The sequence below is a fragment of the Parus major genome, chromosome 14, assembly GCF_001522545.3.
Source record: "Parus major isolate Abel chromosome 14, Parus_major1.1, whole genome shotgun sequence".
NCBI lineage: Eukaryota > Metazoa > Chordata > Aves > Passeriformes > Paridae > Parus > Parus major.
Genome location: NC_031783.1, coordinates 9829 through 30218, shown reverse-complemented (window position 1 = coordinate 30218; position 20390 = coordinate 9829). Strand labels below are relative to the sequence as shown.

Here is a 20390-nt window from a genome sequence, read left to right as displayed (position 1 = left end):
AATCCCTTTTCTCCTTTGCTGTGAAATAATGCAAGTGTTGGACTCTGCATCAAGGGGACAGGGCAACATCTATCTACCTGTCATATCAGGTCCCATCTATCTACCTGTGAATATGACTCAAGTCCTTGGTCCCAAGTAAGGTGAGGAGCATTCCTGCTAATTAGCCACTGTTAGAGAACAAAGCACCTCCCATGGAGGAGAAGGGCATTTCCAGAGGGTAAGGGGAGTTGAGTGCAACACTGTCGTGATTCAGTTTCTTTTTAGACTTCCACTTCCCCAGCACCTTGCTGGAGGAATTCCTGAACTGTTAAAGACAATACATTGCATCCATGTCTTCCCCTGTATAGACAACTACGGCTTAGGGAACACAAACTGTACTGAAAATAGGAGAATGCCAAAGTCAGTGAGGCTCCTGAAATGCTTATCATAGCTCATCCAGAAAGTCACTGGAAAGTAACGTGTTTGCGTAGAAAACTGCAAGGGGAAACATAGAGCCTGTAAAACTGGGCTAGAGATTTTACTTGTTCCTGGCCTTAGCTTATGTTATGTTACTACTTGTTTGGTTTTTTTAACCCTTGTAGTCAATAATTACTAAGGTATGTTGGATTACAGCAGTGTCACAAGCAGAGTGGTGAGTCTGAAAGGGGAGGGAAGAATGATACAAGATTGAGTTTCCTGAGCTCCTTTCCATAGTCTCTGGCCTTTGCATGGTTGTCACATCTCTCAGTCTCTTTGCCCATCTATGAAGGTGGGTGATGGTTACCTACCTCACACAAGGATACTTTTATGTACTGACTGGTGATCTTTATACATGTCAGATTTTCCATACATGTAGTAGCGTTACTACTTTGGGTACAAGAGAGCACAGCATAAGCCTTCTCCCTGTATCTGTGAACTCTGCTTGTGGCCAGATACCAACTTCTAGAAAGACCAGTAATTGATACTGGGGAGGCTAAGACCACTGCTGAGCTTTAGTCTAGGTATGGGTGACATGAACTGCAGATGCCAAGGCTAGAAATCAGATACTCTACTCTCTGTCTTCTCTCAGTGTAGATGGAGCAACTCAGCGTCCAAAGGATACCTGTCACTAAAAATGCACAGTGTGGCTTGTTTTTTGGTTTGTTTGGGTTTTTTTTTCCCCCATTCTCAGTCTTAGCCTTTTGGGAGTGTTCTTATATTTTGAATTCCAGTGTTAGAAAAATGCCAATGAGAAACTTTGGCCAAAATCACTTCTCAGTGGTACAATCTCTGTCCTCCCTTGGGCTGGGATTATGAAAGGAAAGAAGACGAATTTAAATTGCACCATGTTCCTGACATCTGCCCCTGCCACCTTATTTTTTTTTCTAGGAACTTATTGGCTGTGTAAGGAAATTTCCCCTGGGTTAGGATTTCTTACCAGTTCTGCTTTGTGCAGCATATGGTTCAGGGGCATCTTTTTAAGAAAGTGTCACATACTCATTTTGAATCACAGCATCTAATGCCTCATGCTGTAAAAGTTACTTTGAGTATTTTACCTCCTGTGGTGACTGTTCCTAATTAGACTGTGGGCTAATGCTGTATTCTGTATTACTTATGTCCTGTGGTGAACACCTGGCAACAGAGCTGTCAGACCTCACTGCCTGTTGGCCACTGTGTGTGGATGATGGTAGTTCTATACCCATGTTCCTTTGGCAATGCCACTGCTCTTCTGCATGTAGGTATTCACATTAAAGGTATATAAAATTCCCAGGATAGCTAGCCATTGACCTACTTTGGCACACTGTTCTCACCCCAGAACTCCACAGTTAGTATCTGAAGTCCTTTGTTAAACATGCCACAGTAAAAAAAAAAAGCTCTCATACTAATTACGCATTGAGGGCATCCGAGGGAAGTTGTGGATTTGGGGGGCAGGAGATGAGACTAAAGGAAAAAATCTTTTGGGAGGAAGAAGGAGGTACTGTCCCATGAGCAGCTGAGAGTGAACAGTGCTGAGCCAGTCCAATGGCATCCCCACCTGTCCCTGCCTTCTTGGGCCAGAGTGACAGTGAATGAGTGTGAACAAAGGTAATGGAGGATCTTTGTTAGTTTGTGGTGCCTCTGTATACAGAGAGAATGCCAGAGGAGCTCTCAAGTGCTGTTACAAGTAAAGGACCAGTCCCTAGGCAGTTCGCTGCTGCAGGGTTTGTTTCTAGAAATACTGTAGTTCCCAGAATGGAGATGGTTATTTCTGTGGGAGTGGCAGATGTAGTTCAACACTGTAATTTATCCTGGGAGGATCTGACTGCAGCTTTCAGCCATTGTGGGTGGCTGTAAAGTGGCTGCTGTGCTGCCTGGACAGCTGTACAGTCACAGGTTTGCCCAGGAGGAGGAGCAGGAGACAACCAAGAGCTCGGATGTGGCTTTGAAGAGGAGGGATGGAAATGGGGTAATCCAAACTGTTCCAGACGCCGGTTGAGATTGCTGTCAGTCTCACTCAGATTCTTGTATTTATGTCTGTAGCCTCTGAACATGGATTTGAGTCTGTTCCTAGGCCTGGGATTTGGGGGAGGGAAGTGGGGGAAAGCAGTGGATTGAGAGATGCTCTAATAAAACTGGCTAGTTAATGTTGTCCTAATATTGTTGACAATTCTGTAAAGTTTCTTTTTATGAAGATTTGTTTTAGCAGTTGGCTTTTTTTTTTGACTCCCTCCTTTTTAAAGAGAAAATGTGACACTTGTGAAAAGCTTGTAAGAAAAGCAGTTTCATTTTTCCTCAGTGATAGATCCCATAGTTCATTAAGGTTGTGAATTTTTATTTTCCTGCCTTGTTTTTAATTAACATTTGTCATTCAGAATAGGATGTGTGAAAATGTTTAAATGGCAAAGGTTTTTTTGATTTTTTTTTTTTGTGCAATTAACAAAGCTACTGGCAAAAAGAATAAAACCTTTCTTGGTAACAGAATGTTCTTGTGGCATTTTCTGAAGTCTGTCAGAGCTGTCTCGGGGCATTAAAGAAGTATGTGTTCCTCAGAGCACTAGAAACGCAGAACTGCTGAAAACCGAGTAACCTTAAGAGCACTACAGTGAAAGATGAAGCCTGGAACTGTCAGTGAGGCATTACAGAGGATGAGTTTGGATAAATTCCATGCTCTGTGTGCAGAAGGCTGTATGCATCTGGGATGAGAGGAAGATACTTGGTTTTAATATTCTGGTGTTGATGACAGTTTCTGATAAGTTTTGGGCTGGGACATCTGTTCTTCTGGCGTTTGGGGTTTTTTTGAGCGCATTGGAAGATTCCTGTCCATCGCAGGAGAGTGGAATACGATGAGAATTAAGGATCGTCTCAACCCCAGACATCCCATGATTCTGTGAACACTAACTCAGCAGTGAGTTGGGTATTCTAAGACCTGATCCTTAACTGAAATATTTACAAGTTCTGAATACTACTTGTGGATAATCACACAATTGGACAACAGTAACTTGCTGCCCTGAGGCACGAGGATGAAATGAAGTGTAGATAAGAGTGGGGTTTGGGTGCAGTGAGTTACAGGTGTCCGAGGAAGCACACCTTTTGAGCACTGTTCGTAAAAGCAACAGTTAGGAAGTCGAGAGCTGTGCTTGCAGCAGGAACTAGGGCTGTTGGAAGGTTTCCCTACCCTGGGCACGAAGGTTCATTCCCATCTCCCACCCCGCAGGGGCTGGTGTGGTGAAGGTGCTATGACCTCACATCTCGCCCGCAGTACAGCCATTGTGAAACGGAACTCACGGACTTCTGTACGAAGACCTCACTGCCAGGATAAATGTATTTATTTTAAGAAGTGATGAGACTTCTACGTCTTCACTCATTTCTGAGTATTCTTACACGCAGCTCGCTTTGATCCTCGCCGCTGTGCCCTTGGCTTGGGGCAGGCAGGTCAGACCCATCTTCCAGCATCGACAGGCTCGGGGGGCGCTGTCCGGGCCGATGGGCCCCGCCGCGCCCGATGCCGCGCACGGGGCCCCGCCCCTGCGGACGGCGAAGGGCAGTGGCGCTGCCCAATCAAGCGCTGCTGCGCCATGCGCGCTGGGAGCCGGGGGCGGGGCCGGTGGTGTCGGAGAGGCGGCGGCGATGGCAAGCCAGGGGGAGCGGGCGGTGCTGGTGAGTCGGGAAGGCGTTCGGCGGGGCCAGGGCGAGCGGCAGCGGCCTCTCTCTGGACATGACAGCCCTGCCGGACCCCCGAAAGTTCTTTCTGTCTGGTCGAGCTCGGGCGGGGAGCCGCTGGATGGCGGCAAGGCCGTCCCCGTCGCCCGTGTCTGGGCCGAGCGCTGTGCGGAGGCTGCCCGGGCCCAGCCTTAGAGCACCTGCCCTAGCTGCCGGCGCTCCCCAAGTTCTGGGTCTGCTATCGGGCCAGGCTTTCGGGCACCCCGTCGCCGTGTGGCTCGGAGGCCGCGGCCTCCTCCCGCCTCGCCCGTCAGAAGCGCCCAGGGCTCTCTGCCACCGGCGCCGCTCCTCCGATGGGCCGGGTGGGATGGGGTAGCAAGGCCGGGACCGCCCTGCTCCCGTCACACCGTGAATGTGCCCTTCGGCCTTGGTGTCCTGCTGAACCGCCCCGCATATGGCGGGTGCCCGAGCCACCCTAGTGACCTGGTAGCAGCGGGGACGGCGCAGAGCAGTCGTCACTGCGGCTCCCCGGGACAGGAGCTCCGAAAAGAAATGAAATCTCCGTCTGGAGAAGGGGTTCAGAGATCCATCGATCGGTCTGGGTGGAAAGCCACATGGGAAAACGGTTTTTTCTAGTGTCATATGGTTTAGAAGAGTATGACCAGCATTCCCCAAAAACACAGATGTGCATGAACTTGACTTAGTCCAAAATTAATAGGCAGGGGAAGGGAGATTCCTTGCTGTGACTGAAGGGAGGAAAGATACCAATGGGAATTTTGAGTAGAAACGCCTGCATGGTGCTGGTGGGTGTTGGAGGTATTAAGGACATCTGCTGCACCCATGGGATCACTGTTCCTTCGGGAACCTGGAAGAGGGCAAATCGTTACAGAGTGAAAGAGCTGCAGATCTATCTTCTCTGTGGTGATCAGTGGCAGGATATGAGGGAGCACCATGGAGCTCTATGTCAGGGGAGGTTTAGGCTGGATATTTGGAAAAATTTCTTCACCCAAAGGGTGGTCAGGCACTGCAATAGACTCCCTGCACTAGGACTTCATGATCCTTGTGGGTCCCTTCCAGTTAAGAACATTCTGTGATCAGTATAATTTCCAGAAACCCAGATCAAGATTAAAGTGTCAAAGTCAGTGTTCCTGTGCCCAAACTGCTTTGAAGAATGTCAGGGAATCCTGCCTGGCTTCGTTGTGTGTGCCTGCCTTGGCTAAATGTTTGCTGAAACAAACCTGGCTTTGTCCTACTGGTTGTTGGGATAACTCTTGCATAAGGTGATGACACATCAGTGGGGGGGTTGTGCTCCTCATGGTGAATAGGAATAATCTAGCAGAGAAACTGCAAGCTTAAAGTTCTGAGTTGACCATAGCTTGCTTATTTTTCTGTGGGCAACCTGCTCAAAAATCTCCCCATGGAAGATTTCTCTTTTCTTACAGGATTACAAGTGGCAATCTTTTCTTTGTCCCATGCTTGCCTCTGTCACCCACTTCTTTGATGACCTGCATGGAGCTCATGGTTTAACAGGAACTTTAGATGTGCTTTGAGGGTCTGCTTTATACATGCTTCTTTGTGGCAGCAGCTGATGGAGGCTCAAGGCAGTGAGTCATCAGATCCAAACTTGTTCGTTACTGAATCTCCCCAATGATTGGGAGTCCCCAGCCTTTGTCCCCCTCCACCCCCTTTTCAGCTTAACTTGTTTTGGTTTGAGACTGCTATTGCTTGGGGAAATGTTTGGAATGGGGGATGCTCATTTTAGTTTTTATCATTGTTTCTCACCACCTAATTAGCTACAAATCTGTCTGCAAGTTGATTCAGTTTTGCCTGTGCCAGGAGTTGGTAATGGATCTTCCTAGCTTTACCTTGGCCCATGATCTTGTTTCCTCCCCAACCCATTGAGGAAGGGGCAGTGAGGGAGGCTGGGTATGTGTCTGGCAGCGACATCCCAACAGCTTAAAAAGATGCCCCAGTTTTTGAAGCAATAGGATTTGCTCTGAAAATTGCATTTGACTTCAGTAGGTTTTTGTGTGTGTTGATTTGTGTGAATGTTGCTTTCTTAAACTAAGTCAGGGCAAGAATGAGGACAGTTCATTGGACTGGGGTGGAGAGGTGTTTCAACAAATCGGGAAGTATTTGCTCTCCTTTACTTAAACAGCATGGAAACAGCAGTACACTTAGAACTTAAATAATTTTTGCATGTGTCTGAGATATTTGTTTCCAGTGTTTTATGTCTAATGATTCCAATGCTATCTTCCCATGACATAGGAAGAAGAATTTAAATGGCTTTTACAAGAAGATGTCCATGCTGTTTTGAGACAGCTGCAGGATATTTTGAAGGTGAGGTTAATTTTATCTCAGTTTTGTGTTGTGTCTTTGTTTGACCTTCTGTGTAAGGAATGGCGATAGATTTCCCCTACAGGAAGAAATTCTTGATAGAGGCTGCATGGAAAGGTCATCCATGCATGTCCAGTTGTGTCCCTAGTGCTTGCTTTCCCTCTGCTCTTGAGGATGCCCAGTAAAGCTAATTTCCCCAAGATTGCTCTGTTCTTGACCCTCTGCTGAAAGCTGCTTTGAAAAGGCACATGGAGGCAGCCAGACCTATCTGCCAGGTATTTGCCTGAGATAGGAGTATTTTCTGGTACAGAGAATCTGGATCTGCCTGTAAGTCTGACATGTGCTAGTGGAAGCAAGCAACATGTCCTTTAGCTGACAGCTGCTACTTGTACGGTAGTTACTAGCATGCACTCTCCTTGTTTAAAATCTTCCTTTCCTCAACATGTCCACTCCTCAGCTGGTACCAGCCTCTTTCAGAGGCCTGATGTCTCCAGCTGAAGCAGATGGGCAGCACTTTTCTCACCCTTCTCCAGCCTGAGCATGTGCTGCGGGGCTGACTCTTTCCAAGCAGCCAGTGGGGAACTGGCCAAAGGGACTTGTGTGCACCGAGAATGCACCATGTGTCTGCTGGGTCGTTGTTCAACAGGCCCAGCCCCTTAACAATGTCTAGTTTTGGGAGGTTATGTAGTGATGGAAGAGCAGGGCCAAAAATGTGGAGGTGAGGGACAAGTGCCAGAGCAAATATGAGTACCATAGTGCTGACTCAGAGCCCCAGGACTGGAGTTAGTAGTAGGTGACAATAGACTGCAATACCTGTATATATAGCATCCATTTTGGAGAATTTATTACTGTTTTGAGGGTGAAGTGTGTAAAGGGCAGTCACCAGCCAGTATAACCAGGTGGAGGGCTGGGGAGGGCTCACTTCAGACTTCCTTCATGTGTAAAGACAGCTGTGATAAGGGGCAGCACCATGGTGGCTGAGGGTGTGCAGAGCTGAGCTGTCGTGTGCTGCTCCTTCTGTGGACAGCTTGGGGATCCTGCTGGCACTGCCCAACTCCAGGGTGTGGGATTTCCAAATGCCTTTTCCTATGGGTTGCATGTGTTTAGCCTTCTCCTGGGCTTCACCAGTCCTGGAGTAGGATGAAATCCAAGTGCTTTGCTTGATGGACTTCAGGAGGCTGGCAGAGGTGACTGCTACATATTCAGCCACTTGCTAGTGTCCACGTTATCTTTGTTTCTGGCTTATGGTGTTCTGGGCCCAGGCACATGCTCCAGCACTCACTGTCTCTTCTCTTGGGCAGGAGGCCTCCCACCGCTTTGCCTTGCCCACCAGTGGCTCAGGAGGAGCTGTCAGGCAGGAGAACTTTGTATTAAGCACATCAGGGTAAGTGGTGGTGGTCAGTGGGTCACTTCCCTCTGCAGTAAAGGGTGCAAGTCCAGGAGGATCTGTGGTGAAGGGCTTTGCAGAAGCCCTGGAGTAATGAGTTTTCTTTAATAGGAGATTTTTCTTTAAGGAAAACAAGCTAACTCTCATGGCAGGTGAAGATAACAGTCTGTAGTGATGCTCCAGGGCTGCCTGAGCCAGCCTTATGCCATTTCCTGCTGGCACCTATAACATAGTCACTGATTCCTGACCACATGTTTGTTGGTTGCCTTTGTCCTGCTGGCAGTTTGTCAAGGGGCATTTTTCTCATTATGACACAGGGAGTTGCAATTACAAGACCCTAATTCTGCACTTGGCTCAGTTTCTGACCTTCACTATGAAGAAATACTAATCTTTGTCATAATCTCCCTACAACAGCAATAGTAAATCTTCTTCACACAAAACAGAGGCTTGTGCAAAAGGTGCTATAGGTGAGCAGTTTTTCTGAAATGGATACCCAGTTTTTGATCCTCAGTGTGGCCCTTGGTCTTAATAGGTGCTCTGGCAGAGTTCACAAGCATGTCAGAAAGTAGTTAACCTTAGTCATTAGGAATGTTACAGGATTTCAAGGAATCATACAGTAATTCTGTACTAAGTTTGAGGGTGTCTTCTTCAGATCTTAGTTAAAATTAATTTAGTTTTCATTTGTTGTTGTTTTAAGGATGATCTTACAGTGTTGATGTAGAGTCTCTAATACAGTAAAATGTAAGGTATGGCCCAACCAGGTGCTTCAGTCTTCTCTTCACACTGTTCATTGTAGATGTGAGTCATCTTGCAGGACCTTTCAAAGGGTTTGAGATGTGGGATTTTTAGTTATTTAAGGTTGTGGGGTTTTACTTATTTAGGGTCTTTTTTCTTGGAATGGAGTGTGGTTTGGGTTAGGGTTTGGGATTTGGTTTGGGTTGGCTTTCAACTCCTGTAGGAATCACCTAACACTTCAATGTCAGTAATTAATTTATTGTCTTGTGCTTGTGCCTGCTAGGGCTGTTTGTAACAGCAACCAAATTGTTGACAGGTGATAAATGGAATAAGAATAGGATCAGAAATGAAGTTATTGTTTTTGGAAGAGCAATTAGGGTGAGGTGGCCCGTAAAGAATATGACAGGAGTTTACCACAGGCCAAGAACTGGGTACTTGAATGTGTGTGTAGTGTTCAGCTACTGGGCAGGAGTAGTGTTCAGACACAGGGCAGGAGGAGCCATGCTGGCTACACAGGACAAGGAGGGGAGGCGTTAGGCTGGCAGGTGATAGGTGTCTCTTGTGACATGTGTTGCCCAGATGTTTCCTCTCATTCCAGAACAGACCAGGTGAAAGGTGTGATGACGCTGCAGGGAGATGCACTGTGTCAAGCTGTGAGTACTTGCCACACTTCTTGCTTTGTGCTACAAGGGGTGGGTGTCATCCTTATCATCCTTTGATCATCTCAGGGAGGGTGGTCACTGCTGGTTATGTGTTACCAGTGATCAGTGTTCTTTGTCAGTCCTCCCTAATTGGCCTTGATGTTTCAACAACCATTGAAATTTGTCAAGATCCAGCATCTGACATCCCCTTCTACCACCACCATATGGTGGTGAGTGCTGTAGTCAACTTCTGTGGGGATTCCTTGCCTTTACCACTTTATTTTGTAATAACAAATTTCCTTGGGGACCTTCTGGGCTGAGGTCATATGTCCTGCCTGGATCCTGATTCACTCAATGCACTTCAACTGATTTGTATTAATATCATCCTGTGGAAGCACTGCTGTTCTGGCTGTGCCAGGACTCAGGAGGCAGTTTGCCTGGATGGTCTGAAGACGGGAATGTGACTGCCAGCCCCCATCTTCTGCATACAGGCATTTCTTGCTCTCATGTGTTTGTTTCTTTTTTCAAGGATGTTAATCTGAAAATGCCCAGAAACAATCAGCTCCTGCATTTTGCATTCCGGGAAGACAAGCAGTGGAAATTGCAGCAGGTACCTCTTGGGTCTACATGCCCACCTGTCCGTAGCCTCAGTGCTCTCTGAGCAGTAACTTTAGTCTTTTGAGAGAGACTGTAATGTCCATTTCACATGAGCTACAGTGGTAAAAGCTAAGGGAGGAAGCAGGTGCAATTAAATCAGTTAAATTCAGTTGGGGTGTCTGGGTGGGCTCATTTCAAGACACACCATTTGATCTGAAGGCTGTCTGCATAGCAGTCATGGTCCTTTAAAGGAGTGCCTGAGATGCTTGTGTGGGACTGTCCCATATCACCCCAGGCTAGTAAGGCAAAGAGCAGCTTCAGGGGCTTTGAGTAGCTTGCTCTCATTTTCTTACAGATGCACTTGTTTACACTGAGAACAAATTATTATGTTCCAGCATGTCTGAGTTCCCTCAGGTAAGGAGTTAAAAGAATACAGCTATCCAGAACCAGAATCTCTTTCCCATTGTTTTGCTAGGACATACCTGATTTCAGGATCTGACCTAGTATCTGAAGACATGTTTTTCCTCGATTACTTTGTCACAGCTGAGTAGGTTGGAGGAAAATGGAATCAATATGCTTCCTTGTGCCGTAGCTCAGATTTTTCTAGATGGTGAATGTAGTTGGCATTGACTGCAGTTCCCAATATCTACTTTAGCAGTGAAAGCTCTACCCAGTAACTTTGTAGAAATCTAGAAAATTGTGTACTTGGGATGTTAATACCAAACTTGACTGAGTTTGTTTATGCCTTGCAACAAAGCAAGGAAGTTTTTGTGACAAAACCGTCTGGTGCCTCCTCTTTTGTGGCTGTTCTGTACTGCTGCCTGGTTGATAGACTTCTACCAGCTTTTATGGAAAACAACTTCCTTTATTTACTTGCATTATGTGTTCTAACCTTATTTAGATATGGAGTGTGAGTGCCTAAAGGACTGAGCACGGAAGCATATAAAGTGGTTCTATGGTGATCTTTGGCCTGAATTAAAACTTAGCATCTCAAGGGAGTATCTTCCCTTAATGAGACATGTCAGTTGGAGTTCTTTTTCTCTGTACGAAGTGAAGTCATGGGTAAGAAGTTGTAGTGTAGGCATGTTTTTGAGGAACACAAGTGCAGGCACATTAATTTTGAGGAAGTTGTTTAGAAAACAAAGCAAAATCGAGGGGAGATCTAAATGAAGCAAATCATAACAGCAGGGTTGGCGTTGCTTGTTTGGGTAGTGCTGCCAGGAACAGTTTAGGTTGCTCAGAAGACTCTGGGAGATGTAAAGGCTGGAGGTGATGACATTTGGAGATGCCTGTACTTGGCATCTCTGCAAGTACAGTATCTCTGCAGTCTGACAGTGGATTCTTACTCTTCTCTCTCTGATCTCCTGTGCAAGAGCTTTCTAAGAGCAAGGCTGTTTGGTGTTCCCTGAGCTCTGAAGGAACCAGAGCCAGGTCTATGCCAGTGGGGCTTCTACAAGGATATAGAGGTGGGAGCTGTAACTGCTGGAGGACACTGTAAATATATCAAACTACAAATACTCCAGGCTGTGTTGCCTGTCTCCCAGCAGACACTTCTCATACAAGCTTCTCTGCTTAGCTGTTCCATTTGCACCCTCTAATTTATTCCTTAGGCTTGTGTTTTAATTTTCATGCTGCTGCCTGAAATTGAACACAAATCAGTTTCTCCCAGGGCCATTATCTTCCTCTGGTTTGTTCTTGCTCCCATGAAAGCAAGGATACACCTATCAACCTTCCTTTTATAACTGTGTTCCTCTTGCTTGAGAGGAACTCGAGCCACCTGTGTCCTGAGTCTGGTCCAGTCCCACACAATGGCACAGCTTCTTGATGCTGGAGATAACTCTCAATTCCAACAATTTTACTTCAGAAGGACTCTGAGATACTGAGAGAGACACTGTATTAGAAATCACTGCTCATTGATGTTGTCTGTTTTAGCTCTGATAGGATGAAATCATTGTTCATGGTGCTAGAGCTGACTGCTATATGCCATTAGCAGTGAGAATTCCTATCAGGGCATTGTTGTCAGAGCACTCCCAGGATGAGAGTGCCTGATGTCACTTCAGGACAGGAGCAATATCTGTACTGACAATCCAGGTTATAGCTGTCAGACTGGTCTGCATCTCCAGTCAATGAGTGGAGAGCCCAGTAATGCTTCTGGACAGCAGTGGTAGGTTTGTGTTTGAGAGTGTCTGACATTTAGACATGGCATTATATCTGAGAAGACACCTTAAGGTTCTTAAGGTCAGTGAGATAACAGGTGAAATCTTTACTTCAAAGTGTGGAGCACTTGATAAGGTTGCCACGGTTTTCCCCTGGAGGGATGTCCCTTGAATGGGCTGTGATAAGCTTATCTCAACCCTCTCCTGGAGAGATAACCCCTCAGATAGGACCATCCTCCCTTGTCATGGTGAGGGCTTCAGCTATCCCACCATTCTTTGATGCCTGTGCTGATTTTTTGTAACCCATTGGTTTCTCCCCCTTGGTACCACCCTTGGTTTCCCCCATAAAAACTCCAGCTTCTGCCCAGTTAAGGAAGGAGCCACTGTCCCTGGCACCCCTTCACAGAGCTGCTGGACAATAAAGGCTGTCTCTGTGGAATCGCCGCACGATGCTCATGTCTGTCTCAGAGTTGGCCTGGGATAATCCCGTAAGCTGAGCTGAAATCATTGAGCTGGAAATCACTGAGCTAATCACTTGCAGCCACAGGCTGCACCTTGCTGAGGTTTCCTGGTGGCCACAAGACTACCTGAGACCCCCTAGAAGGCCATCCCTTGCGGGACCTCTCTTTGGGAAGGTCATGGCATCCCAGGTTGGACCAACAGACCCGGCCTGACTACCACATCCCAATATGTGTTCTTATGGAATATTTCTTTCATAGGGCTGCATTTGTACCTTTGCAGATCCAGGATGCTAGAAACCATGTGAACCAAGCAATTTACCTGCTTATGAACAGAGATGTGAACTACCAGTTCAAAACAGGCTTGGAGGTGCTTAAGGTGAGGAGAAAGCCCCTGCTGCTTGGGTAGGAACATGCATTTTTCTTCCCTCCATTTGTTGTTTTAAACACATTTAATGCACATTACTGTCTGAGTCTCTTAGTGGAAACAGTCTTCATAGTTGTACCAGTATGTACCCATGTCAAGAAGTGTCCATGGGACCTCACTTTTTATATGAATCTGTACTAATTTAGCATTCGTAACAGGGCTGTACATCCTGGTGAACAGTAATCTGAGCAGTCAGTGCCCTGTTACACACCAGTGATAATCTGGATAATATTCTTTGATCTTTTGTGGATGATAACTTAATGCTCTTTGTTGATTGGTGCTGCTGGCGAGAGCAGTGAGACAGCCATCAGTAAACAGAAGATGACAGTACTTGTGATTTACTGATAATCTGAAAGTGACTTCTCTCTTGCCAGTAGTATTTTCTGGGGTCTAGTACACAGCAGCTGCTGCATGGCAGTGAAGCCCAACCTTCTGCTTGGAAATGCTCTCTGAAGGCACCAGAATTTCGGCTTGCTCATTAAAATCCATCACAACATCAAACATGAGAAAATTAAACTTTTTAGTCTCCATTATGGGCAAGGGCTACTCATAGGAAGAAGCTAGGTATTAAAACTATTTCCTTTTACTTTCAAGTGGAAGTAAGGGGAGATGTTGGTCATGATAGAAAGTGCCTTCATCTTAGCAGTCATGAGCTCAGATATGTCGCTTCTCCCTTTTTTTCTGGAAGAGGAAGTCTGTCTGAATAGAGCCTTTGAACGGTGGTTTCTAGCAGGATTGGCCTCACAATGAGCGGGTTTTCTATTGCCTTGCTCATAGCTGGTTATGAACAGAGGGAGCCCATGCAGCAGTTGCACCTTTGATGTGGGAGTGGGGAGACTGAGAATGCAGCTTGTTTTTTCCTTAGTGCCTGTTCTGAAGAGTTGGTGATGAGTTTGTTGATGCCTCTGTGGCATTAGTAATTGATCTTACATTGCCTTGTTATTCCTGTCATGAATAGTTGTTCTCTCATCAGTTGCTGGTATTGAACGCTTCTGACCTGTCTCATAACTCTCTAATGGTAGTAACTGTTAAACTGCATTTATGTGGGAGCCATCCCTTCCCAGTAAGTTCCTGAATTCCTGGAAGGGTGAGGTATAGTGGTGGTTGTTTTAACACTTGCAGAAGGCTATAGGATTCTACAACACACTGTCCAGAGCTGTCCACACTCAACAGTGGTTCTGTACATTAACTTGTAGCTTATGGATGCTGTGATGTTGCAGCTCTCCAGAGCCCGAAATCGGCTGACCACTCCTGCCACTCTGACACTACCAGAAATTGCCTCCAGTGGTCTCACAGTAAGTATGTGGTGGTCTAGATCTCTATGCAGGTCTGGCTGCATTGCAACAGTTTGGATACTGGGCTGCATTCTGATGGAAGTGGGTTTCTGAAGTGTCTCCTGAGGCAGAACTGAAGCAAGTGCAAATCCTGAGTGGTTTTGGCTGCTCTGTATCTTCCTGGGACAGCACAGCTGACTTGGGCAGCTGACTCTGGTTCTCTGAGAGTAAGTTCTGTTCTCTGCCCAAGAGTCTTGACCAGGGATGATTTGCCCTTGTGAACACTGCTCCATCCTCTCTTGTCACTGTCATGCACATACTGTTTGATCAAGGGCAGTGAGAGCAGCAATCGTTGTCTGCAGCTGCTCAGTCTTTGTTTCTCCTAATGTTTTGGGGTTTTTTGCCATGGGGTAATTGTAGTGTGGCTTGGGAAAAGGGAATGATTTCCCAGCATTAGAAATTATGATCTTTTCAATGACTAATTTTCTTGCCAGAAAATGTTCACCCCTGCGCTGCCTCCAGACATCCTTGTGAATTTCTATATTAACCTGAACAAGCTGTGTCTCACTGTCTACCAACTCCACATGCTGCAGCCCAGCACAACCAAGGTGATGCCTGGTATCTCCTGAGCCTTTGTTTAGTTTCCTCTCCTTACATCACAGTGTGAGGAGGAAATCACACTACTACCTGATGCAATATTATGTTCATAAGATAATGCAGAAGTGAGTTCAGCTGGTGCTAAGTATCTGTGTTTAAGTCTGCTGCACACAGAACACTGGCTTTAAATCTAGTTTGGGGCATGGCTGCTTAGCCCAGAAGAACATACCAGTGCTGTGGAGTAAGCCATTTTTTACCAAGTACTTTAAATATAGTTTGATAATTTTGTGTACTTTTGGAAGGACATAGTTATATTAATCCAGTTTACATCAGAGTAGCATCTTTGGTTTCCTAACAGAGTTTTGATGGATACTTTTCTGTTTCACCTCTTGTATGGGCCAACTTGATGTCCTGTAAAAACAGTGTTAAACTCTTAAGATTTATGAAATGCAGTTCTTCCATAAGGAAGATTTTCCTGAAAATCTGTATTTTGTTTTTCTTCTGGGTCTTCTCATCTTATTCCTGTAGTTATAAAATTTGTAGCTACATTGAACTGAGCCAATGTGTAGAATTTCTTTCATGACGGAGCAGGAAGGGTTCTAACAAAAAGGGATTCCATATTGATGAAGTGTCTAGGCAAATAGAGCATGGGTGTTTCTTGATGTCAGCCTATTGAAAGTGTAAACCTTGAATGTCTTTCTTCTAAGTGGTTTGTTCACATCATCAGAATCCTAATAATCTTTTCCTTCTCTAGAACTTCAAGCCTACTGGAGGGTCTGTTTTGCACAACCCTGGCGCCATGTTGTAAGTATAGTCATTGCAAGGGTAGTGTACCTGAATAACAGGTGTTGGTATGTCTTGAGCTGTGTGCAGTTTCCATTATAGCATCTACAAAGTGGAGAAACTGGACTGAGTCACTTGCTGTGAATTCTCTGTTGTGTCTCTTTAATGATTTGGTCCTAAGGGTCAAAATATGTGAATTTCCAGGATTCAGCCCATCTAGACAGTGCCATGAGTTTATCTAGAGATGAGAGTTTACAACGAAAATGAGTGTTTGGTTATTGGCATTGCCATCTGCATTCCCTACCTCTGTGCCTCTCTATAATGAAGGGAAGTTCCTACCTTCAACCCCTAGCTTAACTATAAATCTGGTCAGAGATGGACTTGTGTGTTTGCATTCTGTAACTGCCACGTGTTGATTTAAATGTGACAGAAATCATTATAATCTCTCCTATGGGAATGTGGGACAGTTGAGTTCTGTGCTGTTGTGTGTGAAGCTGTGCTCTTTTCCCCCCCTCCAGTGAGTTTGGCAGTCAGCGATATGAAGTCAGCCATGTCCATAAAGTGGAATGTGTTGTCCCATGGTTAAACGATGCCCTTGTCTTCTTCACAGTTTCACTGCAGCTTTGCCAGCAACTGAAGGACAAGGTAATGGCCTTGAAAAAGGGGCTTTGTTTTTAACTCTGGGTTTTGAGAGGACCTCTGATCTGATGTGATGTAATTCTGTTCAGCTTGCCAAAATAAGGGGTGAGTCAGTGTTCTGGAGCTGGGGACCTGGCTGGTACTGCCTAGCAAATAGCCATAGGATAAGTATTGTGGTGTGGCACATGTCTGCTGAGCTGTTGACTAGATGGAAAGGAGCAAATAGACACTTCCGTGTTCTCAGTCATGAGGTGGATGAGAGGAAACAAGTAACGTAGATTCCAACAGATCAGTGCTCAGTTCCAGCTCTGCAACTGCCTCCTTGAGCAAGTAACTTTGTGCTCCTTGAGTGACAGCAGCAGCAAACCTGCTCTTCAGTAGTACAGTGCTGAAGTGTGTAATTCTGTGAAACTATGTCCTCCCTCACACATTACATGCTCTTTTTTTTTTTTTTTTGTGGTCCAAAGGGTATAGGAACTTACCTGCTTTTGTTCTTGCTTTCCAGATCTCTGTTTTCTCCAGTTACTGGAACTACAGGCCATATTAATTCTCTGTGGAATGGTCTAAGCCCTTACAGTACTTCCAGTGTCTCTCTCTGTTCTCTCACGCCAGCTGAGTCCAGGTCAGCCTGAGGAGTGCTGGGTTTCACTGCCAGATGCCCTGCACAGGGCAGGGTCAGTGTACCCAGAGACACAGCTTGTAGCCTTGTCTGGGATTGCTGCATAAACAGGGCACCAAGTAGTGCTGGGTGGTTGGCAGGAGCTTCCATTGGTCGCTCTTGTGCATTATGTGGCTCACACTTCCCTATCTCCTGATGAGTTACACAGGTCTGCTAAAAGGGATAGGTGCTCTGGAGCACCCTCACTAACTAGATTTGTGCTGCATTGTGCTGTAACTAACTCCTTCACTTGTAAAGTGGCTAGGAAGGGGGGAAAACAGACTAACTTAACACACTTGTTAAAAGGTAGGGCATGTTGCTCCATGTAGTGAAATATGTTTCTCTTACCTGGTCCAGCTGTGCTTATAACTAACCCTGAGTGACTCCCTCCCCTGCCTGTTTTGCTCATCCCCATGTTACTGATTCCCCTTTGGGGATGCTCTTACTTGCTGTTGTTTGAATTATTTCCCCCATCATCCAGCATCAATGTGATAATTATTTTTCCCTAAGCCCTAGTTGGGCCAGTTGGTTTTTTTCTAGGTTTAATATCTTGTTTTCACCACCAGCCTTTGGAGTTGCCTTGGTGTACCTTGTGCAGTCTTTCATCTTGTCATTAAATGCAAAGTGAGTACCACATTGCTGCTATGATTTGCTGCCTATGGATGCTACAATGTATAACTCATCCCTTTAGCCACTGCTAACCATGAAATAAAGACCCTAAATATCTGCATTGCTCCTGTGGGCTGTGAAAGAATGAGTATCTGATATTCTGTGCTCTCTCACAAGTGAGTGGCTGTTCTTGGTTATGCATGGTGGGTTGTCTTTTGCTTTACTGGGGAGGACAGTAGTGGAGGCAGTACTAGCTGAGCAGCTCTTCAGAGGCTGAGCTGTTTGCATAGCCTCAGCCCAGTGTTGTCTGATAATTGAGTGCTAGCTGAAGTAGTTTTCCAAACATGCCTTCCCTCTAATCGACACACACACTTATGTATTCTGGGAGAAATCCAGTCCAGGTTTTCCAAGTTACTCACTCCATTCCATTCTCTGGGAGAAATCCAGTCCGGGTTTTCTGTCCAATCATCAGACTCTATTCCTTACTCTCCAGGTAATCGAGTCTGGGTTTTCCAAGTTACTCACTGACTCCATTCTGTACTGAGCAAGAAATCCAATGGACTGACTCTATTTCAAATTCTAGAAGAAACCCAGTCCAGGATTTCTCTCCAACACAGAGTCTGTTCTAAACTCTAGGTGAAATCCAGTCATGGTTTTCCCTCCTACCAATTCCATTTCGTACTCCGGGAGAAGTCCAGTCTGCATTTTCCCTCCAACCGACTCACTTCCATACTCCAGGAGAAATTCAGTCCTGGTTTTCCAAATTCCTAACTCACTTGATTCTGTACTCTGGATGAAATCCCATTCAAGTTTTCCCTCCAACATGCTGACTCCATTCCGTACTCTGGGAAAAATCCATGCTGGGTCCTCTGTCCAACCAACTAACTCAATTCTGTATTCCAGGAGAAATCCAGGCTGGGATTTCCCTCCAACTGGCACACACCCATCCATATTCCCAGAGAAATCCAGTCTGGGTTTTCTGTCCAACCGTCAGACTCAATTCCATACTCTGCAGGAAATACAGTCTGGGTTTTCCATGTTACCGACTGACTGTACTCAGTACTACAGCAGAAATCCAGTCCAGGTTTTCCAATTTGTTGCCTGACTCCATTCTGTACTTGGAGAAATCCAGTCCAGGTTTTTCCTCCAACCGACTCCCCTCCATTCTCTGGGATTAATCCAGAACCAGTTTTCCCTCCAATGGACTCCATTCCATACTCAGGATAAATCCAGTCCAGGTTTTCCAAGTTACTCACTGACTCCATTCTGTACTCTGGGAGAAATCCAGTCCAGGTTTACTCTCCAACCAACTCTGTTCCGTACTCTGGGAGAAATCCAGTCTGGGTTTTCCAGTTTCCCGCTGTCTTGGTTCTAGAAGACAGATGTCTGTTAGTGAGGGCAGGAGCCTCCCTTGGAATGAAAGAATGTAGACCCCCTCCCTCCGAATTATTATAAATTTGAAACCAAGGGGCTTTCAGGCAGAGATCTGGGGACAGGAATAACAGTTCTTTACTAGTATAACCAGGCAAACAAACAACAATAACTACAGCATTAGCAAGAAAACAGAACCAGGGACCCTGTGACAGCCTTCTTGGCTGAGACGTGATGGAGGAGAGGCTTTGTTTCACAAACCCCCTTGGGAGGGCAGTCCCGGTGCTCCTGCAGGGCTCTGAGGAACAGTCGGCTGGACCAGCAGGGATGAGCTGAGATCCTGGGCCGGTGGATGAGGTGGGTCAGCAGGGATGAGCTGAGATCCTGGGCCGGTGGCTGAGGTGGATCAGCAGGGATGAGCAGAGATCCTGTGCTGGTGGCAGAGGTGTATCAGCTGCTCTGCGGCAGTGGCTGGCACTGCCACACGTCCCGTCAGGACAGGAGGTGCAAGGCCACCAACAAAGAGGGAAGAAGGAGAAGAAGCAGCAGCTCCGTCTGGGTGATGGCGAAATTCCCTTCTCCCTACCGCAGCAGCTCCACGCCCAAAAAAAATAATGTCTTTCCCCAAAGCCGAAGAAAGCCCGCCAAACTGTCTCCACCCTCCTTTTTCCTGCCCCCCTTCCCCCCCTGGGCCCGGCCACTCTTTGTCCTTTGTTGAGCACCCACTAAGTACCCATAGTTAGGTTGTCCCCACAACTAATGGGTAAAAATTCCATGGGCAAGCCAGAACAACAAAAAAAAGGACACCTAACCCCCAACACCCGCCCTGACTGCATTCTGTACTCCAGGAGAAATCGAGTCTGGGTTTTCCAAATCACTAAGTGACTCTATTCTGTACTATGGGAGAAATCTACTCCAGGTTTTGCAATTTCCCGCATGAATCCATTCTGTACTCCCAGAGAAATCCAATTTGGGTTTTCCCACCAACTGACTCCAGTCTGTACTCTAGGAGAAATCCAATCCAGGTTTTCCCTCCAACCGCCTCCATTCCAAACTCCGGGAGAAAACCAGTCTGGGTTTTCCCTCCAACCAATTCCAGTCTGCACTCTGTGACAAATCCACTCGGTTGTTCCACTTTACTGCCTGACTGCATTCCATACTTGGGGAGAAATCCAGTCCAGGTTCTCCCTCCAGCCAACTTAATTTCGTACTCTGGGCTAAATCTGCTCTGGATTTTCAAAGTTAATCACTGACTTCATTCTGTACTCTGCGGGAAGTTCAGTCTGGGTTTTCCAAGTTACTGACTATCTCTGTTCTGTACTATGGGAGAAATCCAGTCCAGGTCTTCCAGTTTGACTCCTGACTCCATTCCATGCTCTCAGAGAAATCCAGTCCAGTTTTTCCCTCTGACTTGATTTCACTGTCTGGGAAAAATCCACTCCTTGTTTTCCAAATTACCAGCTCTATTGATTCTGTCCTCAGGAAGAAATCTCATTGAAGCTTTCTCTCTGACAGACTGACTCCATTCTGTGCCCCAGGACAAATCCACTCAGGGTTTTCCAAGTTACTCACCGACTCCATTCCATACTGTGTGAGAAATCCAGTCTAGGTTTTCTCTCCAAC

The 20390-nt window shown here is 46.1% G+C and overlaps 1 protein-coding gene across 1 annotated transcript; it reads left to right on the top strand.

Moving 5' to 3' along the window:
* Positions 1–3906: 3906 nt before the first annotated feature.
* ROGDI (rogdi atypical leucine zipper) lies at positions 3907–17558 on the top strand. Its single transcript, XM_015642811.2, has 11 exons — positions 3907–4095; positions 6367–6438; positions 7737–7819; positions 9156–9210; positions 9728–9808; positions 12693–12788; positions 14033–14131; positions 14605–14718; positions 15462–15511; positions 16009–16135; positions 16635–17558. Exons 1-11 carry the CDS (start codon positions 3922–3924, stop codon positions 16674–16676), a joined length of 993 nt encoding a protein of 330 aa, XP_015498297.2. The 5' UTR covers positions 3907–3921; the 3' UTR covers positions 16677–17558.
* Positions 17559–20390: the final 2832 nt, after the last annotated feature.

Excerpts from the sequence above, each read along its gene's own strand:
- ROGDI (XM_015642811.2), top strand. The coding sequence starts at position 3,922 with ATGGGCCCCGCCGCGCCCGATGCCGCGCACGGGGCCCCGCCCCTGCGG. Across the intron at positions 9,809-12,692 it reads AGCAGTGGAAATTGCAGCAG|ATCCAGGATGCTAGAAACCA; the intron begins GTACCTCTTGGG and ends GTACCTTTGCAG. Across the intron at positions 16,136-16,634 it reads GCCAGCAACTGAAGGACAAG|ATCTCTGTTTTCTCCAGTTA; the intron begins GTAATGGCCTTG and ends CTTGCTTTCCAG.